Source organism: Alosa sapidissima, chromosome 14 (assembly GCF_018492685.1).
Source record: "Alosa sapidissima isolate fAloSap1 chromosome 14, fAloSap1.pri, whole genome shotgun sequence".
Classification (NCBI taxonomy): domain Eukaryota; kingdom Metazoa; phylum Chordata; class Actinopteri; order Clupeiformes; family Clupeidae; genus Alosa; species Alosa sapidissima.
The window spans coordinates 4,347,611-4,364,133 of NC_055970.1; the positions used below are offsets into that span (position 1 = coordinate 4,347,611).

The 16,523-nt window shown below is 44.0% G+C and overlaps 1 protein-coding gene across 1 annotated transcript; it reads left to right on the forward strand.

Annotated features, from left to right (window-relative positions):
• Nucleotides 1-650: 650 nt before the first annotated feature.
• Nucleotides 651-13,039, forward strand: slc22a31 (solute carrier family 22 member 31). The gene is made up of 9 exons (XM_042062239.1): nucleotides 651-1,414; nucleotides 4,148-4,251; nucleotides 4,547-4,701; nucleotides 7,353-7,521; nucleotides 7,690-7,835; nucleotides 9,071-9,179; nucleotides 9,911-10,125; nucleotides 10,922-11,033; nucleotides 11,434-13,039. Exons 1-9 carry the CDS (start codon nucleotides 920-922, stop codon nucleotides 11,915-11,917), a joined length of 1,989 nt encoding a protein of 662 aa, XP_041918173.1. The 5' UTR covers nucleotides 651-919; the 3' UTR covers nucleotides 11,918-13,039.
• The last annotated feature ends 3,484 nt before the right edge of the window (nucleotides 13,040-16,523 follow it).

Genomic DNA, 16,523 nt, shown 5'->3' on the forward strand with positions numbered 1-16,523 from the left:
ATGAATTATGAACAATTTAGGCTGTGTGTGTGGCTTGCAGGACACAAGCCTATGTCTGTGTCTGCAGTCAGTTGGACAAGGCGTGAATTTTTTGTCTGTATCTGGAAACTACCTGCAATACAGAGGACCTGCCACAGGGGGGCAGCAAATGCACTGCATATGCAGTGAGTCGATGGCATAGGGCCGTTTAATATTCATTATTTTCATGTATTTGTGCACTATGAATAAGAAAGGATCGAGTTGGGACTAATAGATGCATATAACTAGGTCTACCTGGCATTAGTTTATTCGCGGAGGAACTAACATACTTATTTCCACTAGCCTATAAGGCCCTTGATTCCTCTTAGACTAGATATCTTTGTTAAATGCACAGAATAATTGGACCTATAGCCTATTCTGGAGATGGATGAAATAAATACATATAATTATGTCTAGGCCTACTTGGTCAATGCATTAGTCAATTTGTAGAGGTACCAACATAGGACTAATCACTGAATACAAATACAAATCCATGACCTTAGCCTATTATTTCCCAGCTCTGCTCTTAACCAACCTCTGATAGGCTATCATTTACTATGGCCTAGCCTAGCTTAACACATAAATTAGCCTATCTATAACGTGTAGGACAGGGCGACGAATCCCGACAGGTGTTTCTCTCACTCTCTTACTGACTCGTGTCTCAGAATAGAACGTGCCGAGCCCACCTGATGGTTAGGTAGGGTAGGTTCAGGTCCAGTTACTCCATGACCGATTAGAATGGAACACACCACACAGTGATGACACCTGAACAGTTTGTGGTTTAGTCATGGTTTGCTATAAATATTTGTTAGGAACCATAAACTTGTAGCAGTAGCAGGTGAAACTGATTGTTCGAGAAGATCATTTACACAACTTTCCCACCAATTGGCCTACATATCCCATGAAATCCTCCTCCCACTTTGACAAGCTGCGATCACGTTGGAAGCCGCAGCTAGCTGCTCTGCCAAATAGGCTACTTTTTCCATCGGTACGGTGCCTGACCATGGATTTTGAATCTAAGATTTACCCACAAATTGGCGGCTATGGAAGATATAATCGCATTGTGACTATTTTCAGCTGGTTCCCAAACTTCGCCGTGACACTGAACCTCTTCTGTGATGTTTTCTATACTTTGACTCCCGAGTCTTACCACTGTAAACCCGACCCGAGTCTTCTGCCGTCGGGATTTCTCCCAAGTAACTTTTCCAAACAAGCCTACCTCAACTTTACCATTCCCTGGGACAAAGACAGTGCTGGACTGAGTCACTGCGAGTTGTACAGGTACTCATCCAACTACACGAATATCACGGACAATCTACCGAAACAGAGAGTACCGTGCACGAAAGGATGGGAGTATGCGAAACCAGCTGGGCTCGAGAGCAACTTTGTAACGGAGGTTAGTCTGAATTTGCATTTGAATGATCACGATGAAAAGTTGAAATCAGAGAAACATTCATGCACCTGGCACGCTTATGTTAATGTAAAACTGCCCCAAAATGTAGACCGACGTAATCTTTTAAACTTAATCTAACCAGAATTTGTCCAGTCCCATCTAGCCGTTCTGAATTTCATCAGCTGATCAACAATGAACGTAATATTTTGTGTTTTCATCCATTTTTAGCCTATCAACCTAACTAGACTATTTTTTACTCTGGTCTACGTTGTCTGTGTCTACTGACATCCTTCAACATCAGGGATACCCTCTGGGTGCATGTTATTGTTGTTTACATTAACAACTTCTAACGTCCTATATAATATTGTGACCGGATAGGCCCTTGTGTACAGCCCACTCAATTGTTTGCTCGACAGACTTGGAATTGGAATGGAAATGAGATTTCAGGACTTTTTAAAGAGCTGTTTAAATGTAGCAAAGTCATTGTTTTTTTACTCATGACTAGTTGCACAACAGGAAGCCCCCTCTAGACCACTGTGTTCCTGGTGCTCTACAGCAGAAAGGATAGGCCTACTAGAGAGATAGACACACATCTCAGTGAGCCAGCCAGCAACACTTTTATGTAAGTCTTCTTGGGGCTGTTGTTTTGATAGCCGCATGTCAAACAGGATCCCCTTACAAACATCTAATACAAAGTAGGCTGGGCCTATAAGTCACAAGACAGGATCAGCCCATAGCCCATCCCATCAAGCAAACATTTGTAAGGGATGTTTGTAAATGCAAAAATGCTATTTGATTCCCAACCGCTTTCCTCAGCGCAGGATGACTGTGATCTTGACATGAAACAAACACCCAAAAACGCACAATGGAAAATGTTCCATAGTGGTCCCCCTCAAGAGTACGTGGGCAAGAATGGCCTGAGGAAGTTTGTGTCCATGACTTGAGCTGGCATCCCTTATTTCTCCCTTTCGGCAGGAAACAGCTTAGCCTCCTCTACTTTTCCTGATGCATTGACCTCGTCCCCAAAGCTCCAGCTTTTATCTCCTTGACGTCATTGGCTCTTTTGTCCCTGCTAGAGCTGGAGTGATGTTCCATCTTTTCAGGATGTCCACGTACATGCGTGAAGGACAATATGGGAAGGAAAGCAGGGTCGGAGAGTGCAGACCTCCATGAGCCTTAATGTGATGACATGGTGCCTACTGGGCAAGTCACTTTAAAAGGAGTGTGTGCGTGCGTTTCAGTTTCACATATTGACAAATATTTATATAGCCGTAACTATAAATAATCCTGTGAGGGAAATTTGGTCTCTGCATTTATCCCAATCTGTGAATTAGTGAACACACATTGAGGTATAGCACACACTAACCCAGAGCAGTGAGCTGCCTGCTACAGCGGCACTCGGGGAGCAGTGAGGGGTTAGGTGCTCGAGGGCACTTCAGCTGTGGATGTGGGCATGGGAGAGCAGTGCTCAACCACTTCCCCACCCACATTTTTCCTACTGGTCGGGGATTGAACTGGCAACCCTTCGGTTACAAGCCCGAAGCCACGGCTGCTCCTATTTGTCCTGCAACCTCCAAGAGTATTCAAACAAAATTCTAATTTCTTATCCCGACAGAAAGTTGCAATTCAGTTTGAGATCTGGCCTCAGGGTGAAATAGTATTTCTGCAATCTGATACAAGTACCAAGGCACCTAAAGCTTGATGCGGCTTGATGCTTGATTTGGTCTTTCCCTTTTAGTCCGTGAGCCAGAGGGGTTGGTTGTTACCGAAAAAGTGGCAAAGGCTACCATACCTTTTCTGAAAGCCTGGAATCTCAGCTTTTCAATGATGTATGATGGCCATCTGACGAGTAGCTGTTTTGAGTTATCACACATAATGTAAACTAAGGTTGAGAAAATAATGCATATAAATCAAGCGGTACACTGACATAACTGAAAATCTATATTGGACATATTGTAATGTTTTATTTTGTTATGTTTGGTATCATTTTAAAGTGGAGACTCTGAGCTTTCATTTAAATCCTTTTGTGAACATTTTGGATAAGTACAGCCAACCCTAGATCTCTTCAAACTTTTAATCACACACATTTTCCTGCCATTTCCACCTAAGTCATCATTTGTCTTTTAATCCTGTGGCACCAGGGAGCATCAGAGAAACAAAATCCAAACACTGAAATACTGGCATGACCCTAAGGATTCAGGAAATGTATCATTTACCCATATTATCTGATTTGGAGGGGGTGATTTTCAGTCTTATATCAGACATGGCGTTTGAGAAAAACACTGACATGGCTGAAAATCTAGAAACAGTATAACAAATAACAAATGAGACATGGATTCCTATGTTTTAAGGTGTGGTTAGCCCAATTATGACATTGCCATTACTGTAAAAGGTTGAGGTTATGACCTTTAGGCATGGTCAATGACATTTTATGACATTTTCGCACAGATTGCATCATTCAAGGCCACGACACTAATCAAACTCTTCGTCGGAATCCTCATCAGAGGAATAGGATTGTTTCTCATCAGCAAAGTCATCCTTCTGGTTTTTGCACTGTCTTGCATGGAATAGGTTAGTGCAGGCCAAGTTGTTGGCAACACACTGACATGATGGAGTGACACAGACCCTGTCCACATGGAGACGCTTTCATGGAAATAATGGGAAGATAATATGCATCTTATGCAACCTAAAGTAACCATAAAGTGTTTCTCTCTCTCTCTCTCTGTGGACCTACAGTGGAACCTTGTTTGTGGGGACTACTGGAAGATTCCTCTTCAGCACATCTGTTTCATGACGGGCTGGGTTCTGGGCTATGTTCTTTTAGGCACCATCTGTGACTGGTGAGCTGCTTTGCTTCTTTGGCTGCCACTTGGTTTGTCTGTTAATTTTTATATCCCACTGTAATGTCATGAGCAAAACATACATGTAGCAGGAGTGATCAAAAATCTTCTTTGACAACTTTGATAAGAATTTAGTATTCCTATTTTTCTTTGAAATTTTGCTGTAACACTAGTTTGTAATGCATTTGAGCAATGTGTGTATATTTGTGTGTGTGTGTGTGTGTGTCTGTGTCTGTGTGTGTGTGTGTGTTTGTGTTTATGTATGTGCATTGTTTGTTTAATTGTGTGCCTGCAGGCTTGGCAGGCGGCGAGCCCTTCTCATGTCTGTGTCCCTCTCGGGACTGCTGGGAGTGGCGGTGTGCGTGTCCAACAGCCCTGTGGCCTTTCTGCTGCTGAGGCTCTCCCAGGGGTCAATGTTGGCTGGGGTCTTCCTCTCCTCGTACATCGCACGTGAGTCCCCCCACCTCCCACCCCCCCAATACACACTCACTCTCACTCTCACTCTCTCTCTCTTCACCTGACACCTTCTATCCCCTTAAACTCTTTGTGGTTCCACATTTTCTGTTCTCTTAATGACGTGCTAGCTTCTTATTCAACCCGAATTATTCCTAATTAAGGTGCATCTGGAAGCCAGCCCAAATTTACCCCGCGCACAAAATTTGAATTCTAGGGTAGTGTCAACCCAATCCAGGGTAGTATCAACCCAATCTAGGATAGTATCAACCCAATCTGCCTGGGGTAAATTACTTTACACATTGTACACTTGCACATAGATCGTATGAATATTTCTTGCAGGTATACATGCATACACCAGCAGGCTTCCCATGTTGATGTCTAGCCAGTTGTGCTGGGACTAGGGTCTAGGGCTGCATAATCATCGCAATTGTAATCGCAATATAACCCAAAGCAATTACCTAATCGCAAAAGCTAAAAATATTCGTGCACAAGTTAATTTTGTCTTTTTATACTAATTTCTTTTTTTTTTTTTTTTTGACTTTTATACTCATTTCGTCCTCCATGGACTATGCTACTTCTGGTTGGTGGGTGTGCGTAGCGCGTGATGGGCACAGAAATTCTGATTGGTGAGCTTCACAGTGGGTCGGGGGGTGCTGTGCTTCTTGTGTGCTGGCCATGCTCACCAATCAGAGGTGGCACAAATTAAAGAGGCATCTGGAATATTGAACTGAATCAATACATTGACCTTTTAAACATCGTATTGCAATCGCAATATCTGTCAGAAAAATCACAATTAGATATTTTCCCTCAATCGAGCAGCCCTAGGTGGGATCCACACCATATTTGACAGGCTGTAGCCTTGAGCCAGGAAGTGTCAGTGGACTGGAGGAGTGTCAGTGGACTGGAGGAGTGTCAGTGGACTGGAGGAGTGACAGAAGCCACAGGAAGGGAGTGACAATGAAAGGGGAAGTAGAAACCAGCTCAGTGTCCGCACTGATCAAGGACCGCTGGATACTAGGGCACCAGGCAGAGTGTGAACAACACCAAGAGGGACAGAAAGACTCTGTTGATGTTAGACTATTGTTTCATCGTACTAATAGGACATAGGGTCATTTGAAACTAGCAATGTGTACGTTTCATGAAGGCAGTTAGAATACTGTGTTAAAAGAGTCCGACTGGAGACAGACATGAGAACATTTGAGAAAGGAGGAATAGTGTTTAGAGGTGGTCGCTGTCAGTCAGTCACAGGTTTCTGCCTCACTCTGACTGACACTGACCCTCCATGTTGACTGAGTCACACCCACTGATGAAGGACACGGCAGTATGTCCAGTTGCTCATGCTTCTGGGGGGGGGGGGGGGGTGCATGCTCACATGTGCCCAGCTGAGCATGTGTGGGTGGCGGTCTGTCGCTGTCATGTGATTGGTGTGAAGGGGTTAGACGTGAGTAAGTGACAGCAGACAGCTGCCTGCTCTCTGCCATGGTGTTTACTTGGCTGAGTAAGAGTGGAAAGGGATTTTGTAGTGCCAGTTTAGCCGTTTCGGTTGTTGTTCTGCTGGTACTTCCCATTTATGGTCTCTGATTATCTCTGTTTTGCTCTTTTGCTTCCAACGTTCCTTGCTCTGTCGCTGTCTCCATTTAGAGTGCAGTGCCATAGTGAGTAAATGAAAAGTATGTAGGACTTCTGCCATGTCCAGGGATGTCCTTCTCTCTGTGACTGCCCATGTTGCATGGGATAGAAAACTTGTGCTTGTTTCTCTCTCTTTCTTTCTTTCTTTCTTTCTTTCTTTCTCTCTTTCTCTCTCTCTCTCTCTCTCTCTCTCTCTCTCTCTCTCTCTCTCTCTCTCTCTCTCTCTCTCTCTGACTCCCTTATTCACTTTCAATCACACACTTACAAACGCACACGTACAAAGCACCTAGAGGCTTGAGTTGATCCAGCATCTGGATTGCATGAGGGATTTTGACAGGGATTTCAAACATTCTTTCCACATCTGTGGGACTCCTGCCCTGGCAAGAAAGCAAGAAGTAACAAAGTTAGATGTAACACAACACACACACAGCCTATATACGCTTGGACGTACCCCTACATTCCTCAGAGGCCAGTGGTAAATTGATAGCAGGCTAGCTCTTAGGGAGTGAACAGGGAAGTGCTAGTCAGGGTGAAGGGGGGAGAGGCCTGCAGTGATCTGCTTGCTGCCACAGCTTCTCCACACAATAGGAGGATGCTAGAGAGCACTGAAAGGAAATAAGGCCTGTTTTCCTTTTCATCACTGAATTTGGGTCGTGTGTGTGTGTGTGTGTGTGTGTGTGTGTCCAACACATGTGTATGGAGACTACTGAAAGCAGGATTGAAAGTGGGGCAGAGGTTCCCCTCTTCCATGAGTGCAGAGGAATTTCTCACATAATTTTGTTTGGTGTTTTAAGCCCCCAACATCGTCTTCCAGGCAGCGCTGCTTGGAAGGCACTATGGTTAACTATGTTTAGGGTTAGGGTTAAGGTTAGGGTTAGGTGCCTTGAAGTCGACAGTCGCAGCGCTGCCTTGAAGTCGACGGTGGAGGCTTAAAACACCATCGAGCTAATTTTGTCCTGTCATAACCCACTGTCCATTCTAACTGCCCTCCTTTTTTGAACGATTTGGCATGATAGGTCTGGAGGTGTGCGATCCCCGTCACCGTCTCCTGGTGTCCATGGTTAGTGTCTTCTTTGCTGTGTTTGCTGAGTTACTGTTGCCAGGCCTGGCGGTGCTGTGCAGTGACTGGCCAGTACTACAAGCAGTGGCCACTGTGCCCTTGCTACTCATGATCTCATATTGGTGGTGAGATTGGAACTTTTCTTTTCTGTGTGTGTGTGTGCAAAAACAAATCCATGTTTTATATATCCAGTATTTAATGTGTGAAATATTCACAAATATTGTCAGTGTGATACAATGCATTATACACATCTAAACAAGACTGCGTGTGTGTGTGTGTGTGTGTGTGTGTAGCTGTCCCTCCGTGTTCCCGGAGTCCCCCCGCTGGCTGCTGGCCACAGGTCAGATCCCTCAGGCCAAGAAGACTCTGCAGACCTTCTCAGCGCGGAACGGAGCTTGTCGGAGCGAGGAGCTCTTCGCGGGCGAGACCTTGCTCTCAGGTAACCTCCACACCTGGGCCTCCCTCTCCCCCAAGCAGTCCAGCTCACAAGCATCTGTCACTTTTAAAGATTATTTTACCTTGTGGTGTTACACACAGACACATTTTTGTTGATCTATTTGTCATGACTCTTGGACATCAACAGTGGAAAGCCACTACAAAAGAGATTGGAAAAAAAGAGATTAAAACATTCTGCATAATTTTAGTAATCAGTTTATCAAATAGCACATCTCGTGGAATAAATGTGAAAGGAAGGGGCTATGGCATGGTCATCAAGCCCATGGATGTGGACCGGAATAAATAAAGAGGTGTTCTTTGATAACGAGGAAGTGCAAGAGGGGTTGGTTGCGGACACTATCAAGAATTTCATCCCATAACTACTGGCTGCCCAGTAGGCATGCCAATTAGATGGCAATAGAAGACTTCCTAGAGTGGGCTGTTTGAGACTGTTTGAAAAGCTGGCAACACACCAACACGCTGTCATCATTTTGAGGCAACGTTGTGTCCCTGTGGTGTGCCAGGAAGGCACTTGGCCATGTGGATGCAGTGTTTCACAGGCCTGCAGGTTTAATGACCAGGGGCTGCCACAGTGGGCTTCTCTGCCTAGTGAGAAGCACATGAAGCCTCTCTGTGTGTTTGTCCTGTTTTTTTCCCCTCTTTCTTTTTTTTTTACAGCTGCTTCCCAAATGCAACTCCAATGTTCCAATTCACTGGCTCAAATTGCATTACCTCAAATCACGTTGTCAAGTCTGCCTGAAAGCAGCCATTTTGAGTTTTTTTTCTGAGTAGGGTTAAGCGAGGAGAAAGTGAGGGAGCAAGAGAGAGATACCTACTCTTGATATTTAATGTACGGTGGAATGTTGCTTTTTTCTCCTCTCACCATCTAATGTTAGGATATTTTTGTTCTTTTTTATTCATTTTCCACATTTCGTCTACTGGTCTCTTTCTGGTCAGCTGTTCTTGTGGGGGTTGACAATAACATGAACATGCTCATTCATTTAAATCCGCTTCCTTATGCAAGTTGTGAAATGTGGGAATTTTATGTTTTAAGTTCACGCTGTTAGCTCAACAATGGATTGAGAGCTTTTCTATGATATATTTTCCTTCCTGTTTGTCATCCATTACAGAGTACCAGAATCTCTCCCCCTCCTCATTTATTTCTCTGGCAATTTTAGGCGACCTTCCTGGTGATCAATATGTATACTCCTGTAACATGTGTTTGTGTTTCTGTCACAGAGATAGACTCTGCTTATGGGGAGGACACAGACACCGAGTACCACAGCGTGCTAGAGCTTCGCCACACGCGAGTCATCTGGAGGAACGGCCTCATCCTTGGCCTCACTCTGTGAGTTTCCATGGAGATGGCATATTCAAAGAACAAACTCTCCTCCCTTATTTTGTGTGGGATCATTCCATTCTGTGACTGGTATACTGCTGGAATGTCCTGGAACTATTCCACATGCCAATGTAAAGCCCCAAAAAATGTGTTTACAAGCGTAGCAAGAGGCTCCTCAACATAACATTCACATAACATCATGACTCCGAGGTCGGCTCTTTTTTTTTTTGACCAAATTGGATAATTGGGAGTGATAAAATCACCAGGATTATCCATCCAACAATATGTCTCCCAGAGGCTTCTATTTAGATAAACATCCAAGAACTGTACCTTTCCTGTCCTGTTTTCTGATCAGATGGAACCCCTTATGATGGTGCTGGTTAGAAATTGTCTTTAAATGTATCTCCTATGTCCAGGTTGTGATTCAGAACTGATATTTTCTCAGTGGAAATGCATGGTCTGATGGCACAAGTACATTTACTGCATTTTCAGTATTTTTATGTTCCTTTTTAGTGTAATTAACCTTTGTCAACTCTTAGCTGGAAAGTTCCCATTTTAGTAATATACAGTATACATCTTTTCCTTCTCTGCTTTAATAAGTTCCATGTATTAATATAGGGAACTCATGGGAAGCAAGAAGACAAAGAACATCTAATAAAATAAAACATATAATTAAAAGTAAATTAAAAAAAAGGACTCACTCTCAACCCCCCCATCTCTCCCCCTCCTCTGTGTCCCAGGTTCATTGGAACAGGCATCCAGTACTGTTTCACGCGTAACCTGCACAACTACTCTACCCACTTCTACTTCAGCTACTTCCTGCGCATGCTGACAGGGGCGCTGGCCTGCGCCTTCCTCTGCCTGACCGTCGATCGCTTTGGACGTCGCGGCATCCTTCTGCTGGTCGCCATAGGAACGGGCCTGTCATCCCTGCTGCTGCTGGCGCTCACGCAGTGTAAGTGTGCTCGATCTGCAGCCGCAGTGCAACACGCTCACCAGTAGCACTTTGAAGAAATATAGAAATGGAGCGAATAGTTGTCATAATGAGTGCATAAAAAAATCATCTCATCTGTGGTGTATATATCGGATTTTAACTGTCAGTCAATATTAGTTCTCTGTACATTTGTTGAAGTTCAGTGTGTGTGTTTTGGTTGGTAGACACTATAATAAGTAGTGGTCAATATAAGTGTTTTTTGATTGTTCTGTAGTTGGATGCCATAGAAGGATGCCTCCGTATTTCTGGTCTATTGTGGTGTCTTATTTATAACTTTTGAAGCCACCAAAATCTCAGCAATGTGGGAATAGCTCAGAGACTGATCCAGTAAATCCATATCTGATGATATTTGTGTTTTTGTGAGGAATGTATTTTGGCAGTAGTGATGACGCAGTAGCATATTTGAGGTCATGCAGCCTTTAGGGTAGTGGGAATATGATAAGCATCTGAATACCAAAGCGTTTAGCGAGAGAGTAATTTCATTAGGATATTGGAGACAACACAAAGCTATCTTGCCAGTGGGAGCTAGCTAGTTATCTCTCAGTCATGTTGACACACATGTGACACTGGCGTTGAGGTTTCTCACTTTCACACGCTGTATCTAATACACCAATTACTTACGGTCTCGGTCAGCATAATCCCCCGAGAAAACGATTCACGTGTCGCCACTTGCCCTCTGAAAGCAGAAATGTGAAATGTAACCGTGCCCTCTTTTTCTTCTCCCTCTGTCTGTCTTCTCTTTCCCTCCCCTGGTCAGACCTGCGAGGGGGGCTTGTGCTGGTTCTCTCTGTAGTGGGCCTGCTGTCGTCCCAGGCCCTTGCCATGCTCAGTGTGTTCTTCGCCAGTGAGGTGATGCCCACAGTCATACGGTGAGCGCGCGCGCGCGCGTGTGTGTGTGTGCGTGTGTGTGTGTGTGCGTGTGTGTGTGTGTGTGTGGAGAAGCAGCTCTTACTGTCGTTACTAACAGGCAGGTTATGGGGCTCACCACATACACCACTCTTGCACCACTCCCTAGCAGATCTGTTGTCTGAGGTGTGTGTGTGTTTTGTGGAACATGGCTTTATAAAGAATATAATAATCTGCTCTTGTCAACATCCTTTTCCAATCTCCATGATCTCATATCCTGGGATAGAGTAGATTGTGTTGAAGTTATGGCATAACTTTGGATGTGAATGACTGTCCCCATGCTCTCATCTCTGTTCTGTCCCCATGTTCTCATCTCTGTTCTGTCTCCATGTCCTCTTGTCTGTTGTCTTCCTCCTGTACCAGGGGCGGTTGTCTGGGCTTGGTGATGTCAGCGGGCTGTGTGGGCATGGCGGCCTCCTCCCTGATGGAGCTGCAGAACAACGCCGGCTACTTCCTGCACCACGTGGTCTTCGCCTCCTTCGCCGTGCTCTCCATCCTCTGCATCATGCTGCTGCCCGAGAGCAAGCGCAAGCCGCTGCCGGACTCGCTCGCGGACGGCGAGTGCCTGCGGCGGCCGCCTCTCTTCCTGTCGCGCGTCGACCGCGACAGCCTCCCGCTCCTGCGCACGACCCGCGCGCCCACCTCCGACTACAACCCCGACAACTACGCCCGCCTGGTCAGCGCCACCAAGAAGATGCTGGCCAAAGACACGCTGCCTTTCAAGATGGCCGCTGTGACGTCTCCACACCAGGTGCTGCTGCTGCCGTCCAGCAATGGTGTGATATCAGGGACCCAAGGAGGGGCCAGAGGACTGGAAAGGGGGGCAAGACAGGACACTTCTTTATAGCACTTTCTCTAAAATAAACACCCCTATCAAATGCACATTAGCATACGGTCCTCTGATGGAGTCTGCTCTCTTCGTCTCTGCGTCAAAGACAAGATAGGGGGCGCTCATCTAGAACAAGGAGGGAGTTCTCTCCACCAGGGGCTCCAGCTGGACTAGCTCACCAGCTTCTCAGGAGAGACTAGAAGGTGCTATGTGATATGCGTGAGCACAGCTGCTTTGACGCACACAATGCCAGAAAACAGTGGCGGTCATGTGTTGGAACTGGAAATGGTTTAATATTTTTGTATGATTTCCTGATTTTTAGGCCAAATGGGAGATGTACATAAGTATGCATATATGTGTTGAGAATTTGAACAAGCTGTTATGTAACATTGCCAGAATACTGTATGTTGTGTTCTTGTCCTGTCTTGTGTGGTAGAAACACTTTCTCGGAGAATACCTTTTTTACGTTCTCTCTCTCTCTCTCTCTCTCTCTCTCTCTCACAAACAAACACACTCTTTCTTTCTCTTGCTCCTTCTCTTCCCTGTTCCCTCCCTCCAGTGCAGAACTATTCAGGGCTTTAGCTGCCACAGTCACTTGAGTCCAATTCCTTGTCCACTTAGGACTGAAAGACTCATGGTTCTCATTAGGTGGTGTGTCTTGTGACAGTGGAGCCAGTATGCGACGCTGGGCCCTGATCTAATATCTCCTCATCACTACTGACTTCCTGCAGGACGCCTTCTCCACAAAGATGCACAGAATTACTTCATCTATGGACATGAGCGGGCGAATTTTGCTGGGGGGTTTCACCCGAAAGACCAAAGACTACTTCATACCGTTAATGTTAACATTCTCTTGGGTTTACCACTATGTCAGCCAATGCCACATACTATGATAACTATACCATGCTGTTCATGTGTGCTTTGTATGCATCTGAAACATCCGTTTGGAGCCAACGGTCATGAAAGCCGGAAGAGTTACTGGAGCTTGTGCCAAAGGACAGATTTTCTATCTCCTGAAGGGAATACACTGTTTGGGCCAAATTTCCTGACCAAGCAAAGTTTGCATGATGAAGTTGATGATATCAACATAACGTTTTAAGCACAGACAATGCTGTCCAATAAAATAATGATTACCCATCATTTGTCTTCACTCTTATTAAGTGCAATATGTATGGTGTACGTACATACATACATACATACATACATACATACATACAGCGGGGAAAATAAGTATTGAACACGTCAACATTTTTTTCAGTAAGTATACTTTCAGTGAGGCTATTCGCATGAAAATTTCACCGGACATTAGTATTAACTTAGGTAATCCACACATATATAAAAATCCAAACATTAATGTCTAAAAGTAGTGTTATGAGTAAAAAAGTGGAATGACACAGGGGAAAAGTATTGAACACGCTAAGAAAAGCAGTACACAAAGGCAAGGAATGGCAAGGAACTACTATAAATAGTTAGAGAAATGATCCCTCCTATCTGTGCAAATTTATATAAGCTGGGTTAGTACATACTGGTGGGCTATTAAAAGGGTTTTTGTTACCAAGGTGTCAACAAGAAACATTTCATGATGGGTAAAAGCAAAGAGCTCTCCCAAGACCTTGATGAGACATGGCTAGACCTTCCAGCAGGACAATGATCCAAACCATTCAGCAAAGGAAACTCTCAATTGGTTTCAGAGAAAGGAAATCAAGGCCCTGACTTCAATTTAATAGAACAGTTTTGGAAGTTAACTAAAGATCAGGATTCACAAGAGGGACCCCTGGAATCTTCAATATTAAAGGACTATCTGTTTAAAAGAATGGACCAAACTCACACCAGAATACTGTGACTGATGTTGGATTCTCCGGTTGTTGCGTTGTGTTTTAGTTCTAATGTCTGTATTGAAGATGGTCAATAAAGCTTGACGGCGGGATCAGGATCAGCGATTAGATGATGATTTATTGTAGATGGTACAATAATGAATAACAGAACACAGGCTAAGTCTCAAACAGTAAAACTGTGCAGAGTCTAACAGTTGTGGTTGTTATTAGAAGCGGCTGCTGAGCCTTCCGACAGAAGATGCTCCTCGGGTCGCTTCCTCGATCCGTCTCTGTGTCAAAACCTAAGACAAAGCCTGTTATACTAAAACATACAACCGTTAATCATGCCAACGTGGCAGGTGCCAATCAGTGTACAAAAAACGGCTCTGGCCAGATAGAGATACTAGCCCGAACAGGCAGACATGCTGTCTCCCTCGGCCCATGTTATCACTGATGTTCCTCGGATGTTCCTAAACATCGGCCTGTATGACCTTCCTGCTGGTACACAGGCCTAAGGCACAGTTATGTACAATAATATGGACCTCTCCCTGTTGTATACTACACACAGAAGTAACATATGAACACATCAGAATACAGTGAGAATACCCCAGAATTCTACACTGATTAGTTTCGTCATACAGGAAATGCCTTGAAGCTGTCATTACGAATAAAGGCTTTTCCGCAAAGTATTTAAGAAATTTCAGCAGGTGTGTTCAATACTTTTTTCCTGTGTCATTCCACTTTATTACACATAACTCTACCTATGGACTTTAATGTTTGGATTTTTTTATATGTGTGGATTACCTGAGTTAATACTAATGTCTGGTGAAGATTTATTGCAAATAGCCTCATTGGAAGTATACTTACTGAAAAAAATGTTGACGTGTTCAATACTTATTATCCCCGCTGTAAGTGCATATGTATGGTGTACATACAAATGTAGGCATGTGCCAGCAGGATAGACTATTTTATGGGAAAATAGTATATGCAAGATACGTGGAAAACGTAACAAACACTAAAAGTAGTGAAGGCAAATGAAAACAGTAGCAGAGCTGGAAGTATCCAAAATGTACATATCTCTTGGAAAGCCTCTAATGGCTTTTTTGCTGATTTTCTCTGGACATTCTAGGAGGCACAGAGATGAATCAGCACCCCCAACGTGAAAATGAGTAATTTTAAAAGTGAAAAAAGTTGGACATTTTCTCTTAACTGATTTGAAGAAGATATTTTTATAACGTATGTCTTTTATATATCAGTGACTGAAGTAAGACAGGAAATAGGATTTCATGTTTCATGATTTCATATAGTCCTCCGATGGAGTCTGCACTCTGCGTCTCGTTGTAGTTTGCCAAAGACAAGGTAGGGGGCGCTCATCTAGAACAAGGAGGGAGTCCTCTCCACCAGACTAGCTCACCAGCTTCTCAGGAGAGACTAGAAGGTGCTATGTGATATGCGTGAGCACAGCTGCTTTGATGGACGCAATGCCAGAAAACAGTGGCGGTCATGCGTTGGAACTGGAAATGGTTTAATATTTTTGTCTTATATACATCAGTGACTGAAGTAAGACGGGAAATAGGATTTCATGTTTCAGTGATATAAGTGGGGAAATGATTGTGCTTACTCCATTCTTTCTTTGGATGTGTTCATCCTACATTTTCTCTTGTTTTCTGGGTGTAATTTCAGAATGTACATCCTGTTTCTCGTCATACTCATTGTCACAGGGAATACAATTAGTTAAGGGATTTTACCTTAATTTCAGGTGTAATGCAGTGCTCCTTTGTCAGAAATGTATACATTTCCCTCATATCGATCTTATAGTGAACAGGCCTGCAAGTAGCCTACCTCATGAAACAATTCCACACTAGAACTTGACTAATGTAGTTCCTCCAGTCCCCACAAGAGGGCTGTCTTTCTCTGCTCTTGTCACAGCCGAATATAGAGAGTTTGGAAATGTTTTTGAGGTGGAAGAAGGCTGTTTTAGTGATGTATTTAATGTGAGAGTCAGAGTCAATTATGAAGCCAAGATTTTGACTTCAAAGGTAGTGGTGGTGAAATAGCCAGGGATGGATAACTGATTGTTTTGAGATTGTTTGAGCTTTTTCAATACATATGGTGTGGCAATGAGTATGGCTTCTGTCTTGTCATGGTTTAATTTGAGAAAATTCTGTGTCATCCAGTTGCTTATGGCATTGAGGCAGGTGACCAGATTGGAGGGAGGGAGTGTGTGGGAGGGCTTAGTGTGAATATAAATGTGTGTGTCGTCAGCAAAGCAGTGAAAGTTTAATACTGACTTAAAATATGACAAAGGGGGAGGATGTAAATGATGAAGAGCAGGGGACCTAGGACAGAACCCTGGGGAACACCATGTGAGAGGGGTGAACTGGGGGACCTGAAATAACCTATAGAGACAAACTGTTCCCTAGCTGTGAGATATGACTTAAACCAGGACTTAAACCAGGAGTGGAGTGCCAATGATACCCAAAAGTGTTTCCAACCAGGTGAGCAGTGTTTTGTAACAGACTGTGTCGAAGACAGCTGAGTTCCAGCAGTAATAAAATGCTGACATGACCTGTATCGGCGGCAATGAGTAGGTCGTTAACAACCTTGACCAGGGCCGTCTCGATGCTGTGCTTAGCCCTAAAAGATAGCTAGTTATAGGACTTAGGCCAACAAGCCTCTGTCTGTTTCCCCAAAGTAAATCACTAATTTGTATCAAGTGATATTTATGAATTCAAGACAGTGGAGAAAAAATCATAAAAATCGTAAAATTATCAAAATAACTTTTTTGACAGCATGGTATAGGCTACCTA